At 35.9% G+C, this 24,114-nt stretch overlaps 4 protein-coding genes across 4 annotated transcripts; 2 read left to right on the plus strand and 2 right to left on the minus strand.

Moving 5' to 3' along the window:
* Positions 1 to 272: 272 nt before the first annotated feature.
* Positions 273 to 6,905, plus strand: LOC116115140 (putative methyltransferase NSUN6). Its single transcript, XM_031401297.1, has 13 exons — positions 273 to 347; positions 443 to 561; positions 1,005 to 1,446; positions 1,714 to 1,861; positions 2,261 to 2,398; positions 3,098 to 3,160; positions 3,297 to 3,418; positions 4,035 to 4,275; positions 4,662 to 4,873; positions 5,096 to 5,196; positions 5,740 to 5,821; positions 5,930 to 5,991; positions 6,523 to 6,905. The coding sequence occupies exons 2-13, from the start codon at positions 443 to 445 to the stop codon at positions 6,635 to 6,637; spliced, it is 1,845 nt and encodes a 614-aa protein (XP_031257157.1). The 5' UTR covers positions 273 to 347; the 3' UTR covers positions 6,638 to 6,905.
* A 1,774-nt stretch (positions 6,906 to 8,679) lies between these two features.
* On the minus strand, positions 8,680 to 9,003 carry LOC116114790 (auxin-responsive protein SAUR71-like). Its single transcript, XM_031400936.1, has one exon. The coding sequence runs from the start codon at positions 9,001 to 9,003 to the stop codon at positions 8,680 to 8,682; it is 324 nt and encodes a 107-aa protein (XP_031256796.1).
* A 6,562-nt stretch (positions 9,004 to 15,565) lies between these two features.
* LOC116115179 (GDSL esterase/lipase At2g42990-like) lies at positions 15,566 to 17,900 on the plus strand. The gene is given in 3 exon segments (XM_031401341.1): positions 15,566 to 16,176; positions 16,266 to 16,755; positions 17,180 to 17,900. Coding segments are annotated over 3 exon segments (1,068 nt in total). The 5' UTR covers positions 15,566 to 15,789; the 3' UTR covers positions 17,371 to 17,900.
* A 4,222-nt stretch (positions 17,901 to 22,122) lies between these two features.
* On the minus strand, positions 22,123 to 24,106 carry LOC116114947 (4-hydroxyphenylpyruvate dioxygenase). Its single transcript, XM_031401082.1, has 2 exons — positions 22,885 to 24,106; positions 22,123 to 22,526 (listed from the first exon to the last, which is right to left on the minus strand). Exons 1-2 carry the CDS (start codon positions 23,997 to 23,999, stop codon positions 22,343 to 22,345), a joined length of 1,299 nt encoding a protein of 432 aa, XP_031256942.1. The 5' UTR covers positions 24,000 to 24,106; the 3' UTR covers positions 22,123 to 22,342.
* Between the last annotated feature and the right edge of the window lie 8 nt (positions 24,107 to 24,114).

The following is a 24,114-nucleotide window of genomic DNA, read 5'->3' on the forward strand; positions in this document are numbered from 1 at the left end:
GAATTGTGAGAGAAAGATGTTGTATACGTAACATTTTTGTTTAACAAATGATTGCATATAGGCATGAGTGGCGGCCCTTTAGGACTAGAGTTTAGAGATCAGGACCGCCATTCTAAGTACACCCATACATTCAACAAAATAGGCTAAGTTGAAACATTTATATCTCCTAGCCCAATATTACTAATCCAATTAATAAAAACAGGCCCATCCATTGTTCTCAAAACCCTTAGCCCAATCACAATCTCCGCTATGCTTCTCTTTGAATGAAGAAAGCGAGGGACTGTCACACTCTGCTCAAAACCTTTCGCACAAATTTCGCCACTCTCCAAAACCCTACTCACTACAAGGTTTAGCTATATCTTCCCCCCTCTATAATCTGTCTATACAGATAATCAAGACGTAGTTGTTGAAAATTAATTGTTTTCAGTAATTTATTCTACAGATGGATCCCTCAGAGCGTTACTCTTTCAATCCGGTGTTGCGATGGAATCCTCAAGTGGAAGACTACTTCATCAAGGCATATGGAGTTCAACATTTCTCCCGCATCTCTAAAGCCCTAACGTAGGTTACTTGGTTTTCACTCTCTCAACACTTTATTTTTAAATTACGCATCAACATAACTATTTGGTTCACTAGAAACTTTTGTTGCTTTGATCAACTGTTTGTCAAGACTTGCATTTAATTCTTCCTTGGTTGAAGCTTGGTTTTGGCATTTCTGGTACTAGTTAAATTGTTCATTTCCAAGTTAGGACAATGAAGATTAAATAAGATATTAATAAAGCATACATACATACATACATACATATATATATATATATATTCAGCTAACAAAAATGACTTTTAGGATACAATTATGTTTGGAGAAGCATTTGATAGGTGATTTTTTTGATACAGAATTTTCAGGAAAGGCTTTTACTCAAAATACATACATTAGGAGTTAAAATAACATGGTTTTGTTTTTTGGGTTTATTCTCATTGATTCTTTTGTTTCATGTTATAATTAGGCATCCGTCTTGTTACTCTTGTGTTCGTGTGAACACACTCAAGTCAACAAGTGATGCTGTCATTGAGAAGCTACTGACAATCATGCAGGATTCAGGGTTTAAAAAGGCTGCTGATTGCGTAGATTCACACAAAACTGATGCCACTGTTGATTCTGATATTGCCCAGAAGCTTAAACACTCTGTAAAAGAAAGTAACGTAAATCAGAATTCTGATGCATGTGGCAAGGTGGTGCTGGGACAAAATGAAGACATGGCAAGGGCCATGAAGGAAAGCTTACAGGATAGAACCATCTCTAAGTGTTTGGTTCCTGGGTTAGAATATGTTGTATTTGTTAAAGGTTCAGGACCACATACTATTGATTATGGTTATGCACCTGGAAAACCTCCAAAGGAGGTGATTGTAAGTAGGAAGTGTGCAGAAGCAGTTCTTCGGGGAGCTCAGGTTTGGATAGTTTTCTAGTTTTTGTTCTTTTTCCCTTTCCCTCTCATAGTCTCATTTGATGCTAACTTTTAATACTAAGGGTTCTTTGTGTTTTGGGACTTTGGGGAGTAGCAGGTTTATAGGAGTTGCATAATTCTTAAATGAAAAAAAGAAAGTATCTAAGGGCTATTGTCAATTTGTTATGGGTCTAAAGCATTCATTTCGTTGACCAGGAATTTATTTTTTACTATAAAATGATTCATATTATCCAAGTTAATTTGCCTGTAGATATACGTTCCTGGTGTGATGGCTTGCAGCGCTCATGTCGAGAAAGGAGATATAGTTGCAGTTTCAGTTGCCATTGAGCAACCTGGGGTCGATGGTAAATGGGGACTTGGCGTTACACGCGGGACCGTTATGCATGGATTAGAAACAGGCAAGAAGCTTATTTGTTGCTCAAATTTGACTTCTTTGCCAATTTTTTTTTTTTTTTTTGGTCTTTAATTATTCGGAAATAAAAAACTTATTAGGAATTCAATGCCAAATCCAACAAAATTGGTGAATCTTTTGCTGAATTGGCATATAAATAATAATTTGTTGACAGCCTTTGTTCTTTTAAATCGTATTGATAGATTAGAAATAGCTTTAATTTTTGTAACGAGATGTGTAATTGTTGCTTAAACTTGTCAGTCAAAATGTACTCTTTTATTACTGGAACAATAAATCTTCTGTTTTTGTTTGCTTTTTGTGTCCTTTTCTTCTCATATAACCTTGTGACTTGTGAAAAAATTCTCCATTATCAAGAGGTTGACAACTTCTTGTTACAACTTTGTAGATCCCTATTATTCTAAACGTGGTGGCTTGTATATTGGCCAAGGAACAACAATGATGTCAAGGGCTGGGATCTTCCGTGTTACAGAAGGAATTGCTGTTGACATGAATAATCGAATATTTAAACTGCCTTCATTTTATGGTATATTACCAAACAGTATATACATTATTTTGCACTCTTGGAATATGATATGACAGAAAATATTTAGTGGTAGCTTTTATAGAAAAGAATGGTGTTATGTTTATATTTATGTTTTTAATAGTTCTCAACACAAGAAAATGGTGTTGTCACATTTGCATTTTCTTAGCGAAATATATCGTTCCTATTCCTAATGATCATTTGTAGTTTTCTGGTTTCTCCTTGTAAGTTATGTGTTACTGTAATTCTAATTTGTCCTATATTTTATCTGTAATAGATAAAACCCATTTTTTTTCTTAGGTTATTTTGGGCCTTGGAATTAGAGAAATTGATTTTTTTTTTTTTTTTCCTTTTAGGGTCTAATTGCTTGCATCAAATGTTTAGACTGAGGATCCATGATACACCTCAATGTATCCGTGAATAAATATATTCTGAGCGGATTCTGAAGTAATAATTTTGATTTGGCTAATTTTGATTGACTGAGAAGGTAGTTTGGTTGGAATGTCCACCTACTGAGAAAGTGTTTAGCTATATTACTTGAATTTCATGCTTTAACTGCTGCATCTTTGATATGGTATATGCTTGTAGGTCCCTTTATTTCTTTTTGATATTGAAATTACTTTTATGTGGTACATGTTTATAGTTTTTGGTATGCTTTTTCGAAGTTTGAAGAGCTCTTACCCTTTCTGTTTTGGTTCCCAGATGTGCTTGAGGGGGAAATATTTCTCCAAAACCTGCCAAGTATTGTCACTGCTCATGCCCTAGGTACATCATAGCATCATAATTATCTGAAGTGATTATTTTGGGTTGCTGTATTTAGTCTCTCGCTTAATGTTCATGTCTGAAAAGATATTTTCTTTGGATGACATCTTTATTATTTTTACTTTTCCATTTGCCTTAGACCCTCAAAAAGGTGAACGGATATTAGACATGTGTGCAGCACCTGGAGGAAAAACAACTGCAATCGCTATCCTTATGAGGGATGAAGGAGAGGTTGTTGCAGTTGATAGATCCCATAATAAGGTACACTGATAAAATTTTGAAGTTGAAATGTGATGCACTACTTCTCATAAGAGTCCTGCATTACTTATTTTCTGGGCACATTGAACCAATTGTACTAGATTATGTAAAAGGTGGCACAACTCTTTATATCTTACCTGAAGAGTTGTGAGAAGCTTTTGATTCTGTATTGGGTATATGATGAAGCAACTATTAGTTTTTCCGCCAGAATTTTTGAGTATCTATAGTAGTTTACTGTTGACTATATATGCTGCTAGTGAAATTTGACCATAGAACAGAGACTCCCCATAGATGATGGAGCCAGCTGCTCATCTTTTGGAAGATAAGACCGTTAATTCTATTACTGATTTGTACACAGCAAATTTTCCTCTAGAGGTTTAACTGTTAAGGCTGGTTTCTTTGAAGTATACTTTTCTTCTATTTCTGGGTGCATTTGAGCTATTATAAATATCACTGAAGGCAGCTTATAATGCTTCAATATTAACATTTCCTCCTTAACTCATTGCCATGATGAACATTCATTCTATTATAAAATTGGAAATCGTTAGTTATGATTTTCCTCCTCATGTTAAATTTCTATCTGGAGAGTTTAGACATTTGCTTCCTCTCTTATGTATAGGTGATGGATGTTCAGAAATTGGCTGCTGAAATGGGCTTGAATTGTATAACTACATACAAGCTAGATGCACTAAAAGCTGTTTGCCGAAGAAATGAATCCAATGATATATCTACTAAGTACTGCAGCAAGGATAATGTTTGTGAAAGTATTCAAGGTTCCGATGACACAAGATTGCATGAAGAGAGAGTACCATCTACTGCCACAGAAGGGTTGACTGCTGTTATGACGTGCACAGAAAATGGTAGGTAGATTCTGTTCATACTTTGATCATGCATGTTCTAAAAGCGAAAGAGAGCATTAAATGGTGCATGACAAGTTTTGCTTTCTTTTGTATGTCCTGTAAGAAACTAGTATTTAGATTATTTTGAACTGGCCCATCTAGTTAAATGTTTTATACTCCCCTCTGGTGACTGGTGTAAGCTGTGATTTAAAGGTTGTTCTGCTCAAGGTTGCATGGTTGTCAAAATATTGAATATGCGTCAGAGTTTTGAAATCTACTCAATTGAATTGTTTTATTTGTATTTAAGTGGTGATTGCAATTGTTTCCTCTTTCATACTTGCTTTGTGCATGACAAAATGCGGCTTGCTTGACAATTACAAATTCATCTCTAATTTTCAATATTTTAGTTAGCAATGAAAAAGGGAATGAGAGAACTTACATTAGCAAAGCTGACATCAGGAAGAATAAGCAAAAAATGCGGAATGGGCCTGGAAGAAATCAGTCCCTTGGTGGTAGGGTTGAGAATTCAAAAGGATTTTTTCCTAACAGCTTTGATCGAGTTCTTCTTGATGCTCCCTGCTCTGCTCTTGGTCTCAGACCTCGACTATTTGCTGGAGAGGTAGGACTGTCTAGTTGATATTCATTTTACGAATTTCTTCCCTGATTTATGCCATATTAAGAAGATAAATAAGGGTAAAGAGATTGTTTCGTATTAATGCCTTACGTCTGCTATTTAATTTAAAGAGTATTGAAGTCTGTGCCTTTACTAATTTGTATTTCGCCTTTATATGCATAATAAAAGATAACAGGGGAAATTGATTAAATTTGTTTTCTCTTCCAGGAAACAATTGTTTCATTAAGAAACCATGGGAAGTATCAGAGGAGAATGTTTGACCAGGCTGTTCAATTAGTTCGCCCCGGTGGAGTCATTGTGTATTCGACGTTAGTACCCTGCTTTGTCTTCTCATCGATTTTCAGTACCATGTGTACTAACCATTAATTTTATATAAATATTATTAACGATTAATTTTAATTGTAAGTTAGTATAATTAATTATTTAAAATATTAAAGGGTATAAAGCCGTCCACCGTTTGCCGGAATCCGGTCACCGGGATATTCGCCGGCATGGTTAGATAATGATACTGGTATCATAATGATCATATTTTAATTATTTATGCATATTTGTAACTTTCGATAGCAATGAAAATAGTGGTTGACGGGGATCTGATGGAGAAAGTTTGGACCCGAAGTTTCTCCGTCAGATCCGGAAAAACGCCGCATCAATTGCTTTAGAAAATTGTATGGTTAAATAGACCATTCAGAGAAGATTATTTTAATACCAAAATCATCATCAAAGTAGGCTGGTGAAATTTCCGGTCACCGGATCCTGGCGACTGGCTGTCATTTTCTGGCAATGGCAACTGTGGAGGTGAAAAAACTTTTAATTTTTTAAATAAATAAATTTATGGGTTTTTCTTTTGCTAGATGTACAATTAACCCTGGTGAGAATGAAGCATTGGTTCGATATGCTTTGGATACATATAAATTCCTCTCATTAGCACCACAGGTACATTTTCATATTGCTTCTAAACCCTGATTTAATTTAATTTTTTAAATTCTTCAATTGGTTAACATTGTTGTCGATGATGTTATTATTTTCGTCAATATATTTCAGCATCCTAGAATTGGAGGACCTGGCCTTGTTGGTGGTTGTGAATTTCCTGATGGATATGTTGAGTAAGTACTTCTGCCCCAGTCTCGTGCCATTGTTTATGCTCTTAAGTATTCACGTTTATGTCTGTAAACACTCAAGTGGCTCGGTGTTGGTCATATAGATCACGATAATGTAAAATATCTATTTTGCCACAAAATACAGTTTCACATCTTTGGTTGAAACTAAGATTATGGGGAATTATCTATGTTGCCACCAGCATTTGTATTATGAATTTTTGTTAACTTTTTTTCTATTTATGCGAATTTCAAAAGCAGCTTCATTATTTGGGATTAAAATGGGATACGCAATATAGGAATGGAAAATCTATCATCTTTTCCCCAAAATGTTTGTGCTAATTTTTTTCCCAGTTTTGAATTTTTTTTCTTTGATATGGTGTAAGGACAATATTTTATTGATTAGTTCTGTATGTTTAATCTTAATCATTTGGTTGTTTCTTTTGTTAACCTGTTAATTTTATTTAATTTTTATGGCGAGGAGGTGTGTCTGTTTGTTAGCATAATTGTCAGTAATTGGTTTCAACACTTACTCCACAGGGAGTGGTTAAGACCTGGCGAGGAAGAACTTGTTCAGAGGTTTGATCCGTCATCTCCACTTAATACAATTGGATTTTTCATAGCCAAGTTTATTGTTGGCTCCAAAGATTCTTGATTCTGGCGCTTTCCAGCTTTGTGAAACGTGAAAGAATTAGTTGGTAGATAATGAACCAGCATCAAATTATTCACTCAAAGAAACAAATTTTACTGCTATTTTTTGTAGTGTAAGAAGAGCTTTGTACACGAATATGGCCACAGGGCTAAATGCCAAGTATTTGTATTTGTTTCGTGCCCATTCTGTTGCAAATGGGATATTTTTATCTGTAGGATGAGGTATATCAATGTAACACATTATTTGAATCTATTGCATCTTTCGACTAATTGAGCAGTTCTCCATTATTGTGCACAAAACTAGAAAGCTACACCATTTGTGTCATTTTAAAAGAATTTGTGATGCGGCATTTTCTATTTAAAAATCTTAATGCATGTTTCAGTTTTCAGGAAAGCCGGCTCTGTTAGGTTTGTTTGGTTGAAACTATCAGAGAATATTGAATATATACATCAAAGGGGTCCAAGAATTGACCATAAATTCGTTGCTAGAAAAGGAATGCAAGCAGAACAAATTAGAATTAGCTAAGCAAACACTTCCATAAAGCTGTCCTAGATTGTTCAGTCATCATTTATTTAACTTCCAAAACCCTCGACCTTTATTTACTTGTTTTTGTTTTTGGTTACAAATATTGCCACCTATTACTTTAGCAATTAGCATTAAAATAAATTGCAAACCACGACCAAGTAAACTCCCCAAACACCATCAATACTGAAAAGCAATTGCTTAGATGAGGTTAACTTGGTACAATATTAGCTATTCCTGCCACAAGACACAGTAATTTGTTTCATCAGACAAGTCCCCACTGTAAAATTCCAATAAATCTCCATTACAAGCAAAATCAATCATTCCAACCATCTCATCTATGTACCATACCATCGTATTTTCATCCATTGGCAATGCTGGAACTGCAACATCCATCATATCATTCCAATCCAAGTCACTGAACCGCTCCAACTCTCGCTCATTATTCACGTCCAGACAGTAAGCTGCATCTTCTCTCATGTCTTCATTCATCGACTCCTCCAGTAAATTCCTGAGGAGGGCTTCATCTACCTCTGTAATTTCCAGTTCCACAATGTCATCATGGGTGGCTTTGAGATTGTTTGAGCTCTCTGATGAAGCCAAGGCCATAAAAAATAAAGAAGTTTGGAGAACCCAATACAGGATAGAATTATATGTTATGGATTTGTATGAAGTTTTAACAGGTTATGGTTTAAATAGGCATATTATTTACCATATGTGATGAGGATAAGTTGCTGAGGTTACAGTAATCTTGACTATGACATGTACCTAATGTAGATGTAAACACAAATGGGGACCATGGAAGTTCATATAAAGTTTGGAAAAAAGATGAAAAAAGTTCTACTTATCCAGAACCCAGTAGCATCCTTTGGTTCAGGATTTATTGTTTGTATGTGGATAGAGTAATCTCTCGGCATAAAAGAAAAAAAAAAAAAAAAAGTAAAAGGTGAAGTTTTTGGAATCTCACTTTATTGGCATTTTCAGGTGAAACACAAGCATGCACCTCTTATCTGATTGGCCTTGTTTCATCTGCAAATGGAAGCCCACTACTGAGCAAAAGTATCCCCAGAATCCAGGGATGATTCATTGTTCATCATTCATTGTCAATACCTCCAACACGAGATGGCTTGAGCAAAAGTTTTGTTTGCAAAAGCCATTCTAGGGATAAGTAAAATGTAAAGATAAGAAAAGTTATTGTACCTGGACATATATACAACCATATACCCAGTTTATCTTGATCTACACACTGCGTAAATATCACAAGACCTCAACTACAACAAGCAACTTCTAAATATTGACCCCAATCAAGGGGATTGGTACCTTAAGAATGAAATTTAACTAAGGAAAACTATAGATATAGGCTAGCAAAAAATAATCTGTGATATATAAAACAGATAATAAATTGGAAGTGAGCTAATATGTAGTGTTTAAGTTTATTAAAAGAAGCATCTTCTATTATGAATCCAAACTGCAAAGCTAACTTAGTTTGATCATGTAAATACTAAATATACACTTGTCAAGAATCAAGATTGTTTCTCCTTGGATATACTCTCAATAACCCTTTTGAAGCAATCAGCATCATACGGAATTTGCAGCAATCCTTGTTGCTCGTATCCATATTCTTTAGCAGACAGCTCCAGTAAGGAAACTACATATGGATGATCAATCAGCTTCGTTGGTAACAAGATTCTTTCCATCATCCCCTCTTTACCAACGAGCACCGGGACATACCCTTTTCGAGCTCGATCTTCCTCTACCTTGTTTCTTGTCAATCTCAAGTACATTGTTGAAGGTGAAAAAGGATTCTTCTTCCTTCTCATCCTTCTCAAAACTATGTGTATTTCCATGTCCCAATTCCCACGGACAACTTACGCACAGCCTTTATAGCACCAAATTAAGTAGTATTCTATTGCATTACATTGATCATTGGTATTTCATCAATAAAATAATTGATGCTTATTGTTGAATGAGAAATTAAAATATGCAATGTCTCCAATCAAATATATTTTAATCGTCCTTTCATATGCATTAAGGAGCCCTTATTGGCTTTAAAGCAAAGATTTTGCTTAGAATTATTCCCATTTCCATAAGGTCATTGACTAAACGATAAGTTATCAAGCAAAGCATATACCTTGGATCTTCAATTATTATAAAGTCATGGTAAGTAAAAACTATATTTAATCAAAGTTAATCCCCAATTTAACGCTAACGCTTGTTAGGAGGATGACTGATTATTTATATATTTGGTACAAGGATTTGGTATGTCATTAAGAAGATTTAGTCCATTAATGTATATAAGGCTTGGCCAATCCCTTTTCTTGTAGGTGTGATAGATTGATTTCATTATGTTTTCCATGTCCCTGTTTCATGCTGCCATAGCATAACATACTTATTGAGTATTAAAAGCATATGTTTGCCTCTTTAATAAATTCAAGTTGCAGTTGAGAATAAAACTGCCACACAATTTCAAAGATTTTGTTTTTCAGATTCCAAGATTTCGAGAATGAACCCTGAAACTTGAATTGGTTGATAATGAACATTGTACTGCATACTTTTTCTCCAGGTCACTTCCAAGTCTTTTTTTTTTTTTTTTTCTGGGTGCCTTTGATTTGATTTCTTCGTGTATCACGTTATCAATCTATTTATCCAATAAAGTGTCGTCATATATTTTGAATTTACCTAAATATTTTAGATAACCTCTTTCTTACGCAAGAAAAACTTTGTCCATCGCATGCCCATTGGATAGACACAAACTGAGATAATAACTATGTCTATTGAACTTGATTACAGTCTGAATCATACTAAACAAGTCAATTGTTTTAAGCTATGAAATAATACATATGTCAAACTGATTACATGCGATTGACAGAGAAAGGAGTAACAGATGTGCCAATTAGTCAATATTGTTCTTAATTAATTTCTTTGTCATAATCATCTTACAATTGAATATTGACATTCACCCAGGATTAAATTATTAAAAAAAGACTAAGTTATTTCAACATCTCTACCTACTTACGCCTGGCTAAAAAATAAAAAATAAAAAAGCATGAACCATCCTGGTTCAAACCTATGCTCTTTCAACACCTTAACAAAGTTATTTGATCTCAAGGTATTTGCTTTAAAATGGCCTCATAGGTTATAGTTGTTGCCTCTTAATTTTCACTCTCTTTTTTAAGCTATTGACAGGTGAATCCAACTATTGCTGCTCTTTGAATAATGTAAGAGGTTAACAATTTGTGATATGTGTTTATCTAATTGTTTTGAACAATTCATTTTGTGACTCTAAAGAAACTGATTTGTAAGGTTATTTGGTCTTCCTAAACGCCTTGTAAAAAATTGTGGTCTTGGTGGTTGCAATATCAGCGTCACCTCAATCTGTCTCTCTCTCATTTTTCAACAAAGTGAAAGCTATTAGAATACAGATCCCAATGATGCACAAACCGTAACCGTTGCTTGAATTTCATAAAAGCTAATCAACTAAAACGTACACATTATCAAATTTAATATGTTTCAGACTTTGAGAAACATAATTAGTTTCAGATTTTGTGCTAGATCTTCATACATAAACAAAGGTTGATCCATCACCTTCGTGGCTGGTTCCTTTAACCATGTCAAGTCAATAACATAATTAAGATGACAAAAATCATTCATGATCCACCCACTTGTTTATTTACTGAACCGTTGAGATTCTGCTATGATTTTCACTGACTCTTGCTACGAAAACACACAAGTTTCAGACAGACTGCAGGCTAGGTATTTAAGTTGAAGAGGGAGGCAACAAAATCATCACATGCATTAACGATTATAGGTGAATTAAGTTGATTAAATATTAACGTATCTTAATAATGCAGATGAATGATGGCATAGTCAGAAGAGTTTCCCAATCCCACGTTAACCTTCGGGTCAAGTTTTATAGCTAAATTATTTGACAATGTTCTTGTAATTAGGAATGGAATCTTGCTTTCATAGTTTTCTAGACGTTGACTCTATCGAATTCTACAATGCAATCTTTCAAATCCGAAACAAACTTCAAGCATAAACCAATTCTAGTTTTTTCTTTTTGTAATATATAATTTGGTGTTATAGAACCTTCTTTTTCGTTGTTTGTTTATCTTGACATTAAATAATATTTCATATTATAACTATGATGATAAATGTTACATTGAAAAAAAAAAAAAACTTGAAATATCGATTGTGATATTACAACTGAGCTGTCACAGTCTAAATTTCTAAAGTCGTATACGCATTTTTTTTCTTTGTTTTACATTATTGGGTAAGCAAGAAAACCCCCACAATTAATCTCTTTTATCAACTCGTTTTGTGCATCAACTAGAAAACATCAGGTGGGTCTGTTTTATTTTTTCATACTCTATTCCCAAAATATCTGTTTGTTTAATTATTTGGGAAATACTATTTTATTTTTTAATATTTTTTAGACCTTTTAAGTTTATTAATTTAATTAAACACTCCTAAAAAAAAGTTTAAAAATTAATAAAAACACTCTCAACCACTCATAGTTGTCAGATTCTGACAACTACTGTTGATGGTTGCCAGAATCTGTCACAATGACATAGAAACTACCAAAACTAACCGATAATTCGTCGATCTGTAACGGCCAAAGAAATGATCGTATATTTGGCCATTAATCTAGCCTTTTGCGACCACCGACGATCATATCTGACCGTAGATCTGATATTTTTTAGCTAGATCTGTGATGGATTTGGCCTGAAAAGGCCATATCGACCCATTTTGTGCATAAATTAGAAAACAACATTTCCTCCCTAAATTTGGCCTAAATCCCTTGCGTCCACAAGAAGTTTTTAGTTACTTGTGGTTGTGGCCCCTGTCAGCATTCTGTCGTCACCTTATACCAAACGATGTAAGCGCCTTTTTGTCTCTTCCTATATTTAAACTAAATTTTTGAATTACATTAATAACATTTAACAGAAACTGAAAAAGGTTAAACGTAAAACAAGCCCTCTCTTACGCGCCTTTCCCTCGCCTGCACCCGGGCACCCAGCGCAGCTCCACAACCTCGCGCCGCGCAGCCTAACCCATTCCGGGCAATAAACATTGCCTTCCTCAATCCCACCCCATAGCCTTTTCTCCTAAACTTGATTCAACATGTCCTTATCTGAATCCAAACCGAGAATTTAAGGGTTTTATTTTTCTTTCCTGGAGTGGTGGAGCTAGTGGTAGTTTCGACAGGTTCCATGGATGTTGGTAGGCGTGCAATTGCTTGCTGTGTTAACGGCCACATCACAGTGAAAGAAAATGAGTTGAGTGGTGTGGTGCAGATTCTAGGTTCAATCTGGGTGTTGCACGAGTGATTCAATTATTCAAATTTCTGGCTGTGAAAAGTGGGGATGTGGCATTCAATACCCCCTGCCTCTATCCCAACTCATTCGTGATCAGTCCAAAAAATTTAAGGGCCTTTAGTAATATCAATTACATAACACTCAACTTTCTCACTTTCATCCCTTTCATTTTATTTTGCTTACTTTTATCTTTTCTTGAGTTAATTATTAGATAGTACCACTTAAATTATAACACGTTATTAGTGTAATGTTGCACCCAACTTAATGTAAGTATTTCAATCTTATATGTGTTCTTTAATCTTTGTTTCCACATTTATGACTGGATTTATTTATTATTTTCAAACTCCGCCTCTATAGTCGGATTTATTTATTATTGTTAAATTTCACTTCTCTGGTCGGATCTATTTATTATTGTTGAATACCGTTTTTATGGTCGGATCTGTTTATTCTTCTTGAATACAACTTTTATAGCTGGATCTGCTTTTATTATATTTTCGATAACCAATATTAGTAATTGTGTTTCCATCTTATATTTGATAAATGAACTTGAAGTTTCATAAATAAATATCATTTTAGAACTTATAATTCTTAATATTAATTACAAACATGAAGTTTGTAAAACAAAGACAAAAAAGGGACTTGAAGTTTCATATCATGAAGATGAAGTTCTGTAAACATCCTTACTAATGTAATTTTTTTTTAAGGATGGACTTTGAAACTGAGACATCGATATTCGATAATGGTGGAGACATTTATATAGTAGACAGTGCAACAACGCACACCATCCTTCGGGATAGAAAATACTTCTCAGGTTTAATCTTTACTGAAGTTAAAATAAATACCATATCAGGATTTGCAAACATAATCGAAGACTCTGGAAGAGCAACACTCTTGTTATCAAGTGGAACTAAATTAAGTATCCATGGTACTTTATATTCTAGCAAATCCAGAAAATTGGTGGCCATCCGCCGCCTTAATATGAGACGGTGAAAAGTGGGGGGTCTGGCTATAAATACCCCCCATCCCAATTCATTTGTGATTAATCCAAAAAATTTGAGGGGCTTTAGTAATATCAATACCATAACACTCAACTATCACTTTCATCCCTTTCATTTTACTTTGCTTACTTTTATTAGATAGTACGACTTAAATTACAACAATTTCGGATTTGTTTGNATGCAAAGCTGTGCTTTGAACCATATTCCTCGTCCTCCAAAGCTTGGGAGCTCCAGTCTCTCCCACTTCCATTTCTCTCAAAACTGTAGTTCCTGGAGTTTCAATCGAATCAACTCTGAATAAACTACTTCTAGTACTAAGTAGAAGTTTCACCACACCAGCGTGGCCAGCCCTAGCTGCAACATGGAGTGGAGTGTCACCCTTTGAGTTTTTATGGCTTGCGAGGAATGGAGATGCTTGGAGAGCCTCACGAACAAAAGTTTCATGTCCCAGCTTTGCAGCTATGTGAACTATATTGTTCTCCCGATGTGTCGGCAAGAGGAGATTATTGTCACTACCTTGGATGAACTGCTTCAAAAACTCAACGTTTCCCTCTCTTGCTGCCTTGTACATCAAGCAATCCATAGCTTCTTCAATGGCTCTAAATTGGGTATACGATTAGCAGGTTGTCTTTGCTCTTTACACTTAACTGAAACAGGGAATGAAAATTCAAGACAGGAGAAAGAAAATGATGAAGTCAAATGGAGGACGCTTGTAGGAGTGGTTTTGCAACAAGAACAAAGTCATCTCTGCAAGTTTCAAAGTTGAAAATTTCACTGGTGCGATGCAAGTAACGCATAGAAAGATTTTGACAGCCGTGAAATAGTTGAAAATTTCACTTGTAGGACCATCTGGGTATCATTTCCATTGGATCCTGACTGATTTATTTGACCTGGTCTTCTCTATATATTATTTTTACTGGTGTAGTGTTATGTTATTAGATTAGAATTGATTCAACCACTTTCAATTAACTTGGGGAGGCCCTTCTGGTTCATTAAACAGCACTATCATTTGTCTTTTTAACTTGTATCAACATCTATAATTCTTAACAAGTTACAAGGATGTCATAACCAATACCACTTATAAAAACAAGATCCTAAAAGAAAATGAAGAAGGGTGTTATGATTACAATACAAACATGACATTAAAACTTGAAAACAGAATGATCTTTGAGTTATATCAAATAAGATTAACTAGTACCCCAGCGCGGCGATCTGCCTTGATTGTATACAGTAGTAATATTTGAATTCCTTCTTCCAGGGCTGTAGGAGATAATTGGTTTCTTCATTGTTCCCTTGAGATATTTTATAACAAGTGGGGTTGAAGTAGAAGACTTCTGGCCCAAAAATTTGATGAGAAATGGAACACTGGAGCCCATGATGATGACAACGATGGCTAACCATTTACTCTTTGGTGATATAACAGTGTACAATCCANTCCCTTTCTTATATATATTTCAAGTGATATAATATTATTCCATTATTGATGCTACCAATATAAATGAGTGTCACTACATATTGCATTGCATATAAAATTTATGGTAAAATACATGTTAGGGCCACAGCCCATAATTTTTTTCAAGATATTTAACCACGGTGGCCTGGCTTTTGTAAGGCTGAATTAATGAGCACAGATAAGCAATTGCTTTCCCCGTCCTGTATTTCACATGAGATCAAATTATACAGGAAACTGTCACTTGCTCTTTTACTTTCCTTCCTTTCTGTTTGTTTGGCACATATATGTAGTCACGACGTGGTAAAATGCCAAATTACACTATGAAACGAGGCCTTTTATTACTCCTGAAAATCATGCAGCGATTTCGTTCCAATTCCCAGATTCTGTTAAACTAACTAAATAAATGCATACTACTTGGATTAATATTTCCTTGGGAATCCTAGAGCATCAGGGATTCAGCTGAATGGTTTCCAATTTGCTAAGAAACCTCTATATTACTAAAAAACGAGTCTGTATGGGATAAGGTGCATTGAAATGTGATCGTGTAATAAATTTAATGGGGCCGCAAATAAACCGACACTTTTGAAGTAGCCCAATATACACCTATGATAGTTTAACACATTCTCCGGCGTGTCGGTTAGTTTTCCTTTAAATCCTGGAATGAAGGGCCTTCTGCATATTACCGCAAAGTCTTTTCAGCTGTCAGCTGTGCACCAAACATAATGCACCCAGTGTTTTGCCAGACTTGTCATTGGCCATTAAGACTCACACCAAACTTTCTAAATTAAATTTCCATCTGGATCCTATCAATTTGAGTCAGTTTCCTCCCTCATTTCATACTATTCTAATCTGCAATCGCTCTACATGATGCTAAGTGGCATGGCATTGGCATACATGTATAATTTATTACTCTTCTTTGTTCAAATCCTGATACTAGTCCCCAGTTCTAGAGCTAAAGTTCCAGCCATCATAGTTTTCGGAGACTCCACTGTGGATACGGGTAACAACAACTATATACCTACCATTGCCAAGGGCAATTTTCAGCCTTATGGTCGTGATTTTCCTGGAGGTTTTCCCACAGGACGCTTTTGCAACGGCCGCCTTCCGCCTGACTTCCTTTCTGAGTATTTTGACCTCAAACCAACCATACCTGCCTACTTGGATCCTGCGTATAACATATCAGATTTTGCCACTGGAGTTTGCTTTGCTTCAGCAGCAACTGGTTATGACAATGCCACTGCTGATATTTTAGTAAGTGTCATACACTAATTGGCTAATCAGAATCAAATTATGCAATCTCAACTGATCAATATGTTTCATGTTTAATAAATATCTTGCAGCAAGTGATCCCTTTATGGAAGGAAGTAGAGAATTTCAGGGACTACAAAAAGAGATTGAGTGATTATCTTGGTATTGAGAAGGCAAACGAAATATTAAGGGAGGCTATATATATAGTGAGCATAGGAACAAACGACTTCATAGAAAACTATTACCCAATGCAAATGCGGCGTTCTCAATTCACTGTCTAAGAATACCAGGATTTCCTTATCGGAATTGCAGAAAATTTCTTCAACCAAATTTATCATCTTGGCGCTCGAAAAATATCCTTAACTGGGCTGTCGCCAATGGGGTGTCTACCATCGGAGAGAACCGCAAACTTCCTGGATCCTTTTAGTTGTAATGAAGAATACAATAATGTTGCTTTGGAGTTCAATAGAAAGATGAAGAATTTTGTTGCGAAGCTGAACAGGGAGCTTCCTGGGATCAGAGTTGTTTATTCAGAAATTTATGACTTTATTCTGGAAATCATAATAAAACCTTCCAAATTTGGTAAGTATTGGAGTTACATTCAGTAATGACTATTGAGCATATTCATGCATCAACATCAACTGCTATGAGATTTTTAGCTTCTCTTTAGTTAGGGGAATTATGATAACAGGAAAGTCCAAGCAATTGTGAAGTTCAATTATAAATTGAATGAACCCATTTAATCCTTAAAAGTAAACTAATAATTCTGATTCTGATATTTGTCAGTAATCATAATTGTTGTATCAGAAAAAACAGTGGGAGATGGAAATTCTAAGATGATTTTGAGAAGAAGTAAAAAAGTGGGAGATGGAAATTCTAAGATGATTTTGGGAAGAAGTAAAAAAAATCGTCTCTTAAATTAAATAATTTTCTTTCTGTCGCATACAACATTTTTGTTTTGGATTTTTTTATTTATTTATGAAGTTTAATTGTTATCAATTTCCAGGATTTGAAGTGGCAGAAATTGGATGTTGTGGCACAGGGACATTTGAGGCTGGTTTTTTATGCCATCAAGATAATCCATTTACGTGCACAGATGCAGATAAGTATGTATTTTGGGATTCTGTTCATCCCACAGAGAAGACAAACAAAATAGTCTCTGAATATCTACTCAAGTATCTCAAATTATTTCTTTAATTCAGTCACTTCTCAATTTCTATAAACCATTAATATATGCAAAAATGTTACTCGATAATATGATTATATTTCTTCATATAAAGCAATGTTATTATTGGTGAAGGGAATAAAAAAATTGAGTTCGAATCAGATACAATGTACAATTAGAAGATGTTATAGAGAAGTAAAACCATTATACGTTACTGCTTAGAAGTTAGAAGACAAAAGTTAAAGTGCAATTCAGGCTGGAATCATGAACACATTATTAGAAAGGAAGCTGTTGAAGATGATGATATCTTGCTGGAAATGATGAAGTCAACACACGGTGGGAGTTGAAATGCTGCTGTGCGTGCAGAGCTTGTTTTTGGTCACTGTATAAGAAATATTTCAGTGATGTGTTTAGGTGAATTGGGTTGATAAAATGATGTATTTTGATATGTTTGTACGTGCATTAGTTGGTGTGTTTAGTTTAAATTTTAAATTTGCAGCTTTAGGTGGAACAGTGGCATGTGCTTTGTATAAATCTACCCCTGTTTTTTTAATGTAAAACAGAGCAAATTTCAGTTCAGATTTTCTCTCTCTACAGCTCTCTCTCACGTCTGTTTTTTGTCCTCTTTCCTTGATATACTCAAGCTCTAAAAACCAACAAGTGGTATCAGAGCTATTGTGATCTTTCAGGGCCTGGAAAAACAAAAACCTCTTAACAAAACTCAACACCATACGTAATCATCTTCATGGCAGCAACTCCAGCTTCACTTTCTCCACCCATCTTCAATGGAGATCAGTTCCATGTATGGGCTGTCAAGATGAAGACTTATTTAAGAGGCCATGGGTTGTGGCAATGCATGGAGGAGGAGAAGCAAGTTCCTCAGTTGGGAGCAAACCCCACACTGAACCAAATCAGGATTCATGAAGAGGAGATGTCTAAAGCACCAAGGGCCCTATCTTACATACACTCGACAATGACAGACCAAGTCTTCATTAGGATTATGGCATGTGAAACTCCTAATGAGGCTTGGGATAAGCTTAAGGAGGAGTTTGGGGGCAGCAATACAACACGCAACATGCAGATTCTAAACTTGTGAAGAGAATTTGAGATTCTTAAGATGCAAGAGGCTGAGTCTGTCAAAGAGTATGTAGATAGGCTGATGAATGTGGTGAAAAAGATTAAGCTACTTGGTGAAGAGTTGACTGACAAGAGGATAGTAGAGAAGGTTTTGGTCAGTTTACCTGAGAGATTTGAGGCAAAAATCTCTTCACTTGAAGACTCCAAAGACCTGTCCCAGATCAGCTTAGCAGAACTTGTGCATGCTCTTCAAGCACAAGAGCAGAGAAGATTGCTGAGGCAGGAAGACTCAAGTGAAGGAGCCATGATAGCAAGCCAAAACAGGAGGTATGCTGGAGAGAAGGGAAATGAGGAAGTTAACAACGAAAGAGGAAAAAATGCAGGACTGAGAACCTTTCCTCCTTGTCCTCACTGCAAGATAAAAAACCACTCTAAAAATAGAAAGGAAGGCCATTCATACCAAACTGTATATTTTTTTAAGTTAAAAAAAAAACAATAGAGGTTAGCGCAAATGCCTTTAAGCTTAACACGCTATATTTGTATGGCTCTTGTTTGTTCAAATCCTCGTACAATCTCCTCAATCTGAAGCAAAAGTTCCAGCTATCATAGTTTTCAGAGACTCCTTTGTGGATACAGGTAACAACAATTATATACCCACCGTTGGCAGGAGCAATTTTAAGCCTTATGGTCGTGATTTTCCTGGAGGTGTGCCCACTAGACGTTTTTATAATGGTCGCATTTTCCCTGACTTTCTTTCTGAATCTGCTGGCCTCAAACCAACAATACCTGCCTACCTGGATCCAATGTATAATATATCAGATTTTTCAGTTGGAGTTTGCTTTGCTTCGGCTGCAGTTGGCTTTGACAATTGCTCTGTTTATCTTCTTGTGAGTGCATGAAATTATTTAACTTCATCAAAAATATGGCTGGAAGCCTGGAACTGATATGTGATTTGTTGTTTTTGCTATAGCCAAACGATTTGCGCATACCCAAGGTTTGTCGAAACAACAAGTTGATACCCAAAAGATTTTGAAACGACAAACAGGTACCTTCCGTCATGTGCGGTTAGTGATTTCTGTTTGTTAACAGTGAAAATACTAAAATGCCCTTGAGTTTGATATTTTAGTTTTTTTAAAATTTCTAAAAAACCCCCTAGGTTTGCTAATTTAACTAAACACCCCCATATATAAAAAGTTTGTTAAATGACAAAAACACCCCACCACCTGCGGCCAAATTCTGGCCACCACCGCCGGAATCTGGACGAAAATTGCTTTACGACACATACCCGATCGGATCTGTGTCGTAACACGCCGATCTGGCCCTTTCCGGCCAGATCCGCTGCCAGATCTGGCCGTCAACGCCGCAGATGGAGTTTTACGGCCACGACGGCCAGATCTAGCCGTAGATCTGGCCTTTTCCGGCCAGATCAGCCACGGATCTGGCCAGAAAAGGCCATATCGGCACGTTACGACACAGATCCGACGAGATTTGTGTCGTAACGCAATTTCTGGCTAGATTCCGGCGGTGGTGGCCAGAATCTGGCCGCAGGTGGTGGGGGTGTTTTTGTTATTTAACAAACTTTTTATATATGGAAGTGTTTAGTTAAATTAGCAAACCTAGGGGGTTTTTTAGAAATTTTTTAAAAACTAAAATATCAAACTTCAAGGGTATTTTAGTCTTTTCACTTTTAACAAACAGAAATCACTAACAGCACATGACAGAAGGTACCTATTTGTTGTTTCAAAACCTTTTGGGTACCAACTATCGTTTCGACAAACCTTGGGTATGCGCAAGTCATTTGGCCTTTTGCTACTGATGTTTTATATCCCAGAATGTGATAAGTCCATGGCAGGCACTAGAGTATTATAAGGAGTACCAAAATAAATTGAAAGTGTATCTTGGTGTCAAGAAGGCAAACAAAATTTTAAATGAGGCTTTATATACAATAACCTTAGGAACAAACGACTTTCAACTAAACTATTACATAATTCCTGGTCGAAGATTCCAAATCACTCTCAACCAGTACCAGGATTTCGTCATTGGAATTGCTGAAAATTTCTTTAAGCAACTTTATCATCTTGGAGCTCGAAAAATAGCCTTCACTGGACTGTTGCCATTTGGGTGTATGCCAGCCAGTACATAGAACCCTAAATTTCCAGGGTCATAATCATGAATGTAATGAGCAATACAACAGAGCGGCTTCCAAGTTCAATGGGCAGTTGAAGAATTTAGAAGCAAAGCTTAAGAACGAGCTTCTTGGAATCAGAGTTGTGTTTGTACAACTGTATAACATTATCTTGGAAATGATCAAAAACCCTTCCAAATTTGGTGAGAACTGGCTGAGTGATTTCTTTTTTTTTTTTTTTAATCACATCAGTCTGAGCATGTTGAGTTTTTGCTTTTTATAGTCCAACCAACTATAAAAATAAAATAAAACAAACAACTTGAATGGACCTATTTACTGTTTACACAAACAAAGCTGAATTTTCCCCCTTAAATCTATTTGCCTTTTGTCCTATAAACCATTTTGTTTTAGACATTTTATCTCAAAAAATTCAGGATTTGAGGTGGCAGAATTGGGATGTTTGCACAGGGAGAATGGAGTTTAGTTTTCTATGCAATCAACTAGTCCAAGTACGTGTAGAGATGCAAGTAACTACGTTTTCTGGGAGGCAGTCCATTTTACAGATAAGGCAAATAAAATAACCTCCGATCATATGCTGTAGTGTGTCAAACTATTTCTTTAATTTGCTATAATGTAATAGTTTGTTTCTTGAATCTTAAGACTTGTTTATGTTTGAAAATTAGACGAAGTGGATGAAGAGAGGCAGTCCAAATCCATGATGGAGGTATTGCTCCTCCAGCAAATGCGATTAACGGCGTAGAAAGCAGTGGTGTCGAGGGAAGGAAAATAAAAAAAAAAAAGCCGACATTGTTTGCCTGATCCATATTTGAATGGATTGTTTCTTTGTTTGAATACCTTTTCGTGTATTTCCATGTCCACCACAAATCTGAGTAACTATTGTATATAATATATGATTGTCTATTGAGAAACATAGCAGCAAGAAGAAAAATCCAGATTTTCTAAAAACCCAAAGAAAAAAAAAAAAGGTAAACTTAGATATGAATGTCTATATTTGAAGTTTTTAATATTAGTAAAGTTGTTTTGAAAGTCCAAGTCCAACCAAGTAATTTCCAACATCACCCATACACAGTTTAAATTGCACTGATGGTAAGTAAATTTTAAAGAATAATGTTATATTTACTCCACTTTTTTACATCATTTTCATTATATTATGATGTGACATATATCAAAATTACATAAATTTTATTATAATATTAAAAATTAAAAATAATTAAAAATTTAGGTGATTATAACGTATATCACATCAAGATATAATGAATATGATATAAAAGAAAGGTATAAATGTATAATTAATTTTAGTCTTCTTACTCTACTTTTTGTTTTTTCAATTGCACATAACAATGACAAAGAAACCATACAGAGAGGCGTGAAAAAAGGGTCTTACGTCCTTAATGACTAATCTTAGGCTTTCCCAGAGACAATTATAATTTCTGCTGGAAGTTACTTATACTCTCTCCGATTGCACTGATACCTTCCAATTGAGTACAGAATTTGCCAGTTCACCATTTACAGTTCAATACCCCAAGGGAGTTGGTCAAGACAGAACATGAGAGCATAAATGTTTAAACACAGAACACAGTGTGTACAAAATAACTAATTACTTTTTATGCAGTTTTGAGTACATTATTTCCAGTAAGTTTGCAGTAGGAACAATTACAAACCATGATGCATTACATGATCTCTATATTCATACCAATATTTCAAATAATAATACCAAGTTGGCTGCAGAGACAACCTTATTTCACTGTATTATAGTATGAAGATGAGTGCATAATAATTGCTCATGCAGTTGCTGCTTCAATTTTTCTGGCTTCGAGCGTCTTCTCGTATTCCTCAATGGACTTGAAGAGCTCTGAAAAGTTACCCTTCCCAAAGCCTCCACAGCCCCCCTTTTGGTAACTCTTCCCTTCATTATCCTTGAGCATGCATCCCACTCTCTGAATTATCTCTATAAAGATAGTTGGCCTGCCAAAATGAAATGTATAAAGCCGATGAAAACATCAATAGAAATCTGGATCTTTCGTTCCTTAACAGAAGAAAGTATGCCAATGTACTTGAGGGCAAAATACAACCAACTCAATCAGATACAATTATAACACACAAGTATAAAATTTCACTTATAAACAAGCAAGGAACTAGTATGCAAAATTAGGAACATAAAGAGAAGAAAGTATTTTGTTTATGGCGTTAACTAAAGCAATTTTGCTTATGCCCATCAAGATTTGATGAAAATATACTTGAGCATAACAATAAAATCACAAAATTGGAGTAAAATATATTCATAAACACATAAGAAAAATGCCATAAGGAAAAGGATATATACCTATCACCAATAGGCTTAGTAAAAATCTGGAGAAGAGTACCCTGATCATCTCTATCAACCAAAATCCCTAATTCCTCACACTCTTTAATCTGCTCATCACTCAACACATCACCAGCACGATTCTTCAAATTCTTGTAATATGTTGGCGGTGGTGACGGCATAAACTCAAATCCACCAACTCCACTTCTCTTCCTCATTTCCCTTAATGTTCTGAATATATCTTCACTCGCAAGAGCCAAATGCTGCAACCCAGCTCCCTCGTTGTGCTCCAAATAAGTCTGTATCTGACTCTTACGCTTCGTCCCAAACACTGGCTCATTCATCGGAAGCAACACCATTTCATCATTGCTAGATAAAACCACTGAGTTCAGTCCACTCTCACTCGTCCCAACATCTTCCGCTGTAAACTCAGCAAACTCATGAAACCCAGTAAATCCTTTCACATAAGAAACAGCAGGGCCCAGTTCAGGCACGTTCCCCACCGCGTGATCAAGCCGTCTGATCCCGTAATCCAACGGGAACGACGAAAGTTCGTCCGTTCGTTCGAATCCGGGTAAGAATAAACAAGAATCAAAATTATTCCCACTCTTGTAACTCACATATCGCAAAACGACGTCGCCGTAGAGATGAACCTCGGAAATAACAGCACGGTTGTCGAGAATCTTAGGAGAAGAAACGGGCTTAGCACCGTGGTCCACACTCGTATTAAAAGCAATCTCAGCATCTTCAACTTCAACACCAACTGACCTCACAGCGAGGCCATGAGATATAGCAAAGGCCCGACAAGAATCGTAGCTAAAAGTTGGGATAGAAGCAGTGTCTTTGTAATCATCGCCAGCAACGGAAGGCGAATAGGGCGCCGTAAAGAGGAAATTAAGTTCACCAGAGCGTAAAAGGTAGGATGCATGAACCATGTTGCCGGTGGATAAATCGGATTTAGCAATAATGGGCATGCCGAGTCCCCAGGAGAAACGACGTGCCGTATTGGTGGCATCGGTACACCAGAATTCGATGTGGTGGAACCTCTTGACCTTAAAGCGGTCTGATTTTGGGTTGTGGCGGACGAAGTTTGAAAAGCCGACTAGCTTAAAGGAGTCGTCGTTTTGCTTGCCCATTGTTGGAGGTTGTGTGGCTTGGCTTGGTTGAGTGGATGTTTTAAAGAAAGATTAAAAGTGATGACCTTAACTACAACGGCCCAGCCTTATAAGTGGTTTTAATCTTTCTGAGCCA

Source organism: Pistacia vera, unplaced genomic scaffold (genome assembly GCF_008641045.1).
Source record: "Pistacia vera cultivar Batoury unplaced genomic scaffold, PisVer_v2 Contig122, whole genome shotgun sequence".
NCBI lineage: Eukaryota > Viridiplantae > Streptophyta > Magnoliopsida > Sapindales > Anacardiaceae > Pistacia > Pistacia vera.

Coding starts and splice junctions, on each gene's coding strand:
- LOC116115140 (XM_031401297.1), top strand. CDS start 443: ATGGATCCCTCAGAGCGTTACTCTTTCAATCCGGTGTTGCGATGGAAT. Junction 562..1,004: donor CGCATCTCTAAAGCCCTAAC/GTAGGTTACTTG, acceptor TGTTATAATTAG/GCATCCGTCTTGTTACTCTT. Junction 5,822..5,929: donor TCCTCTCATTAGCACCACAG/GTACATTTTCAT, acceptor AATATATTTCAG/CATCCTAGAATTGGAGGACC.
- LOC116114790 (XM_031400936.1), bottom strand. CDS start 9,003: ATGGAAATACACATAGTTTTGAGAAGGATGAGAAGGAAGAAGAATCCT.
- LOC116114947 (XM_031401082.1), bottom strand. CDS start 23,999: ATGGGCAAGCAAAACGACGACTCCTTTAAGCTAGTCGGCTTTTCAAAC. Junction 22,527..22,884: donor ACTAAGCCTATTGGTGATAG/GTATATATCCTT, acceptor TCATTTTGGCAG/GCCAACTATCTTTATAGAGA.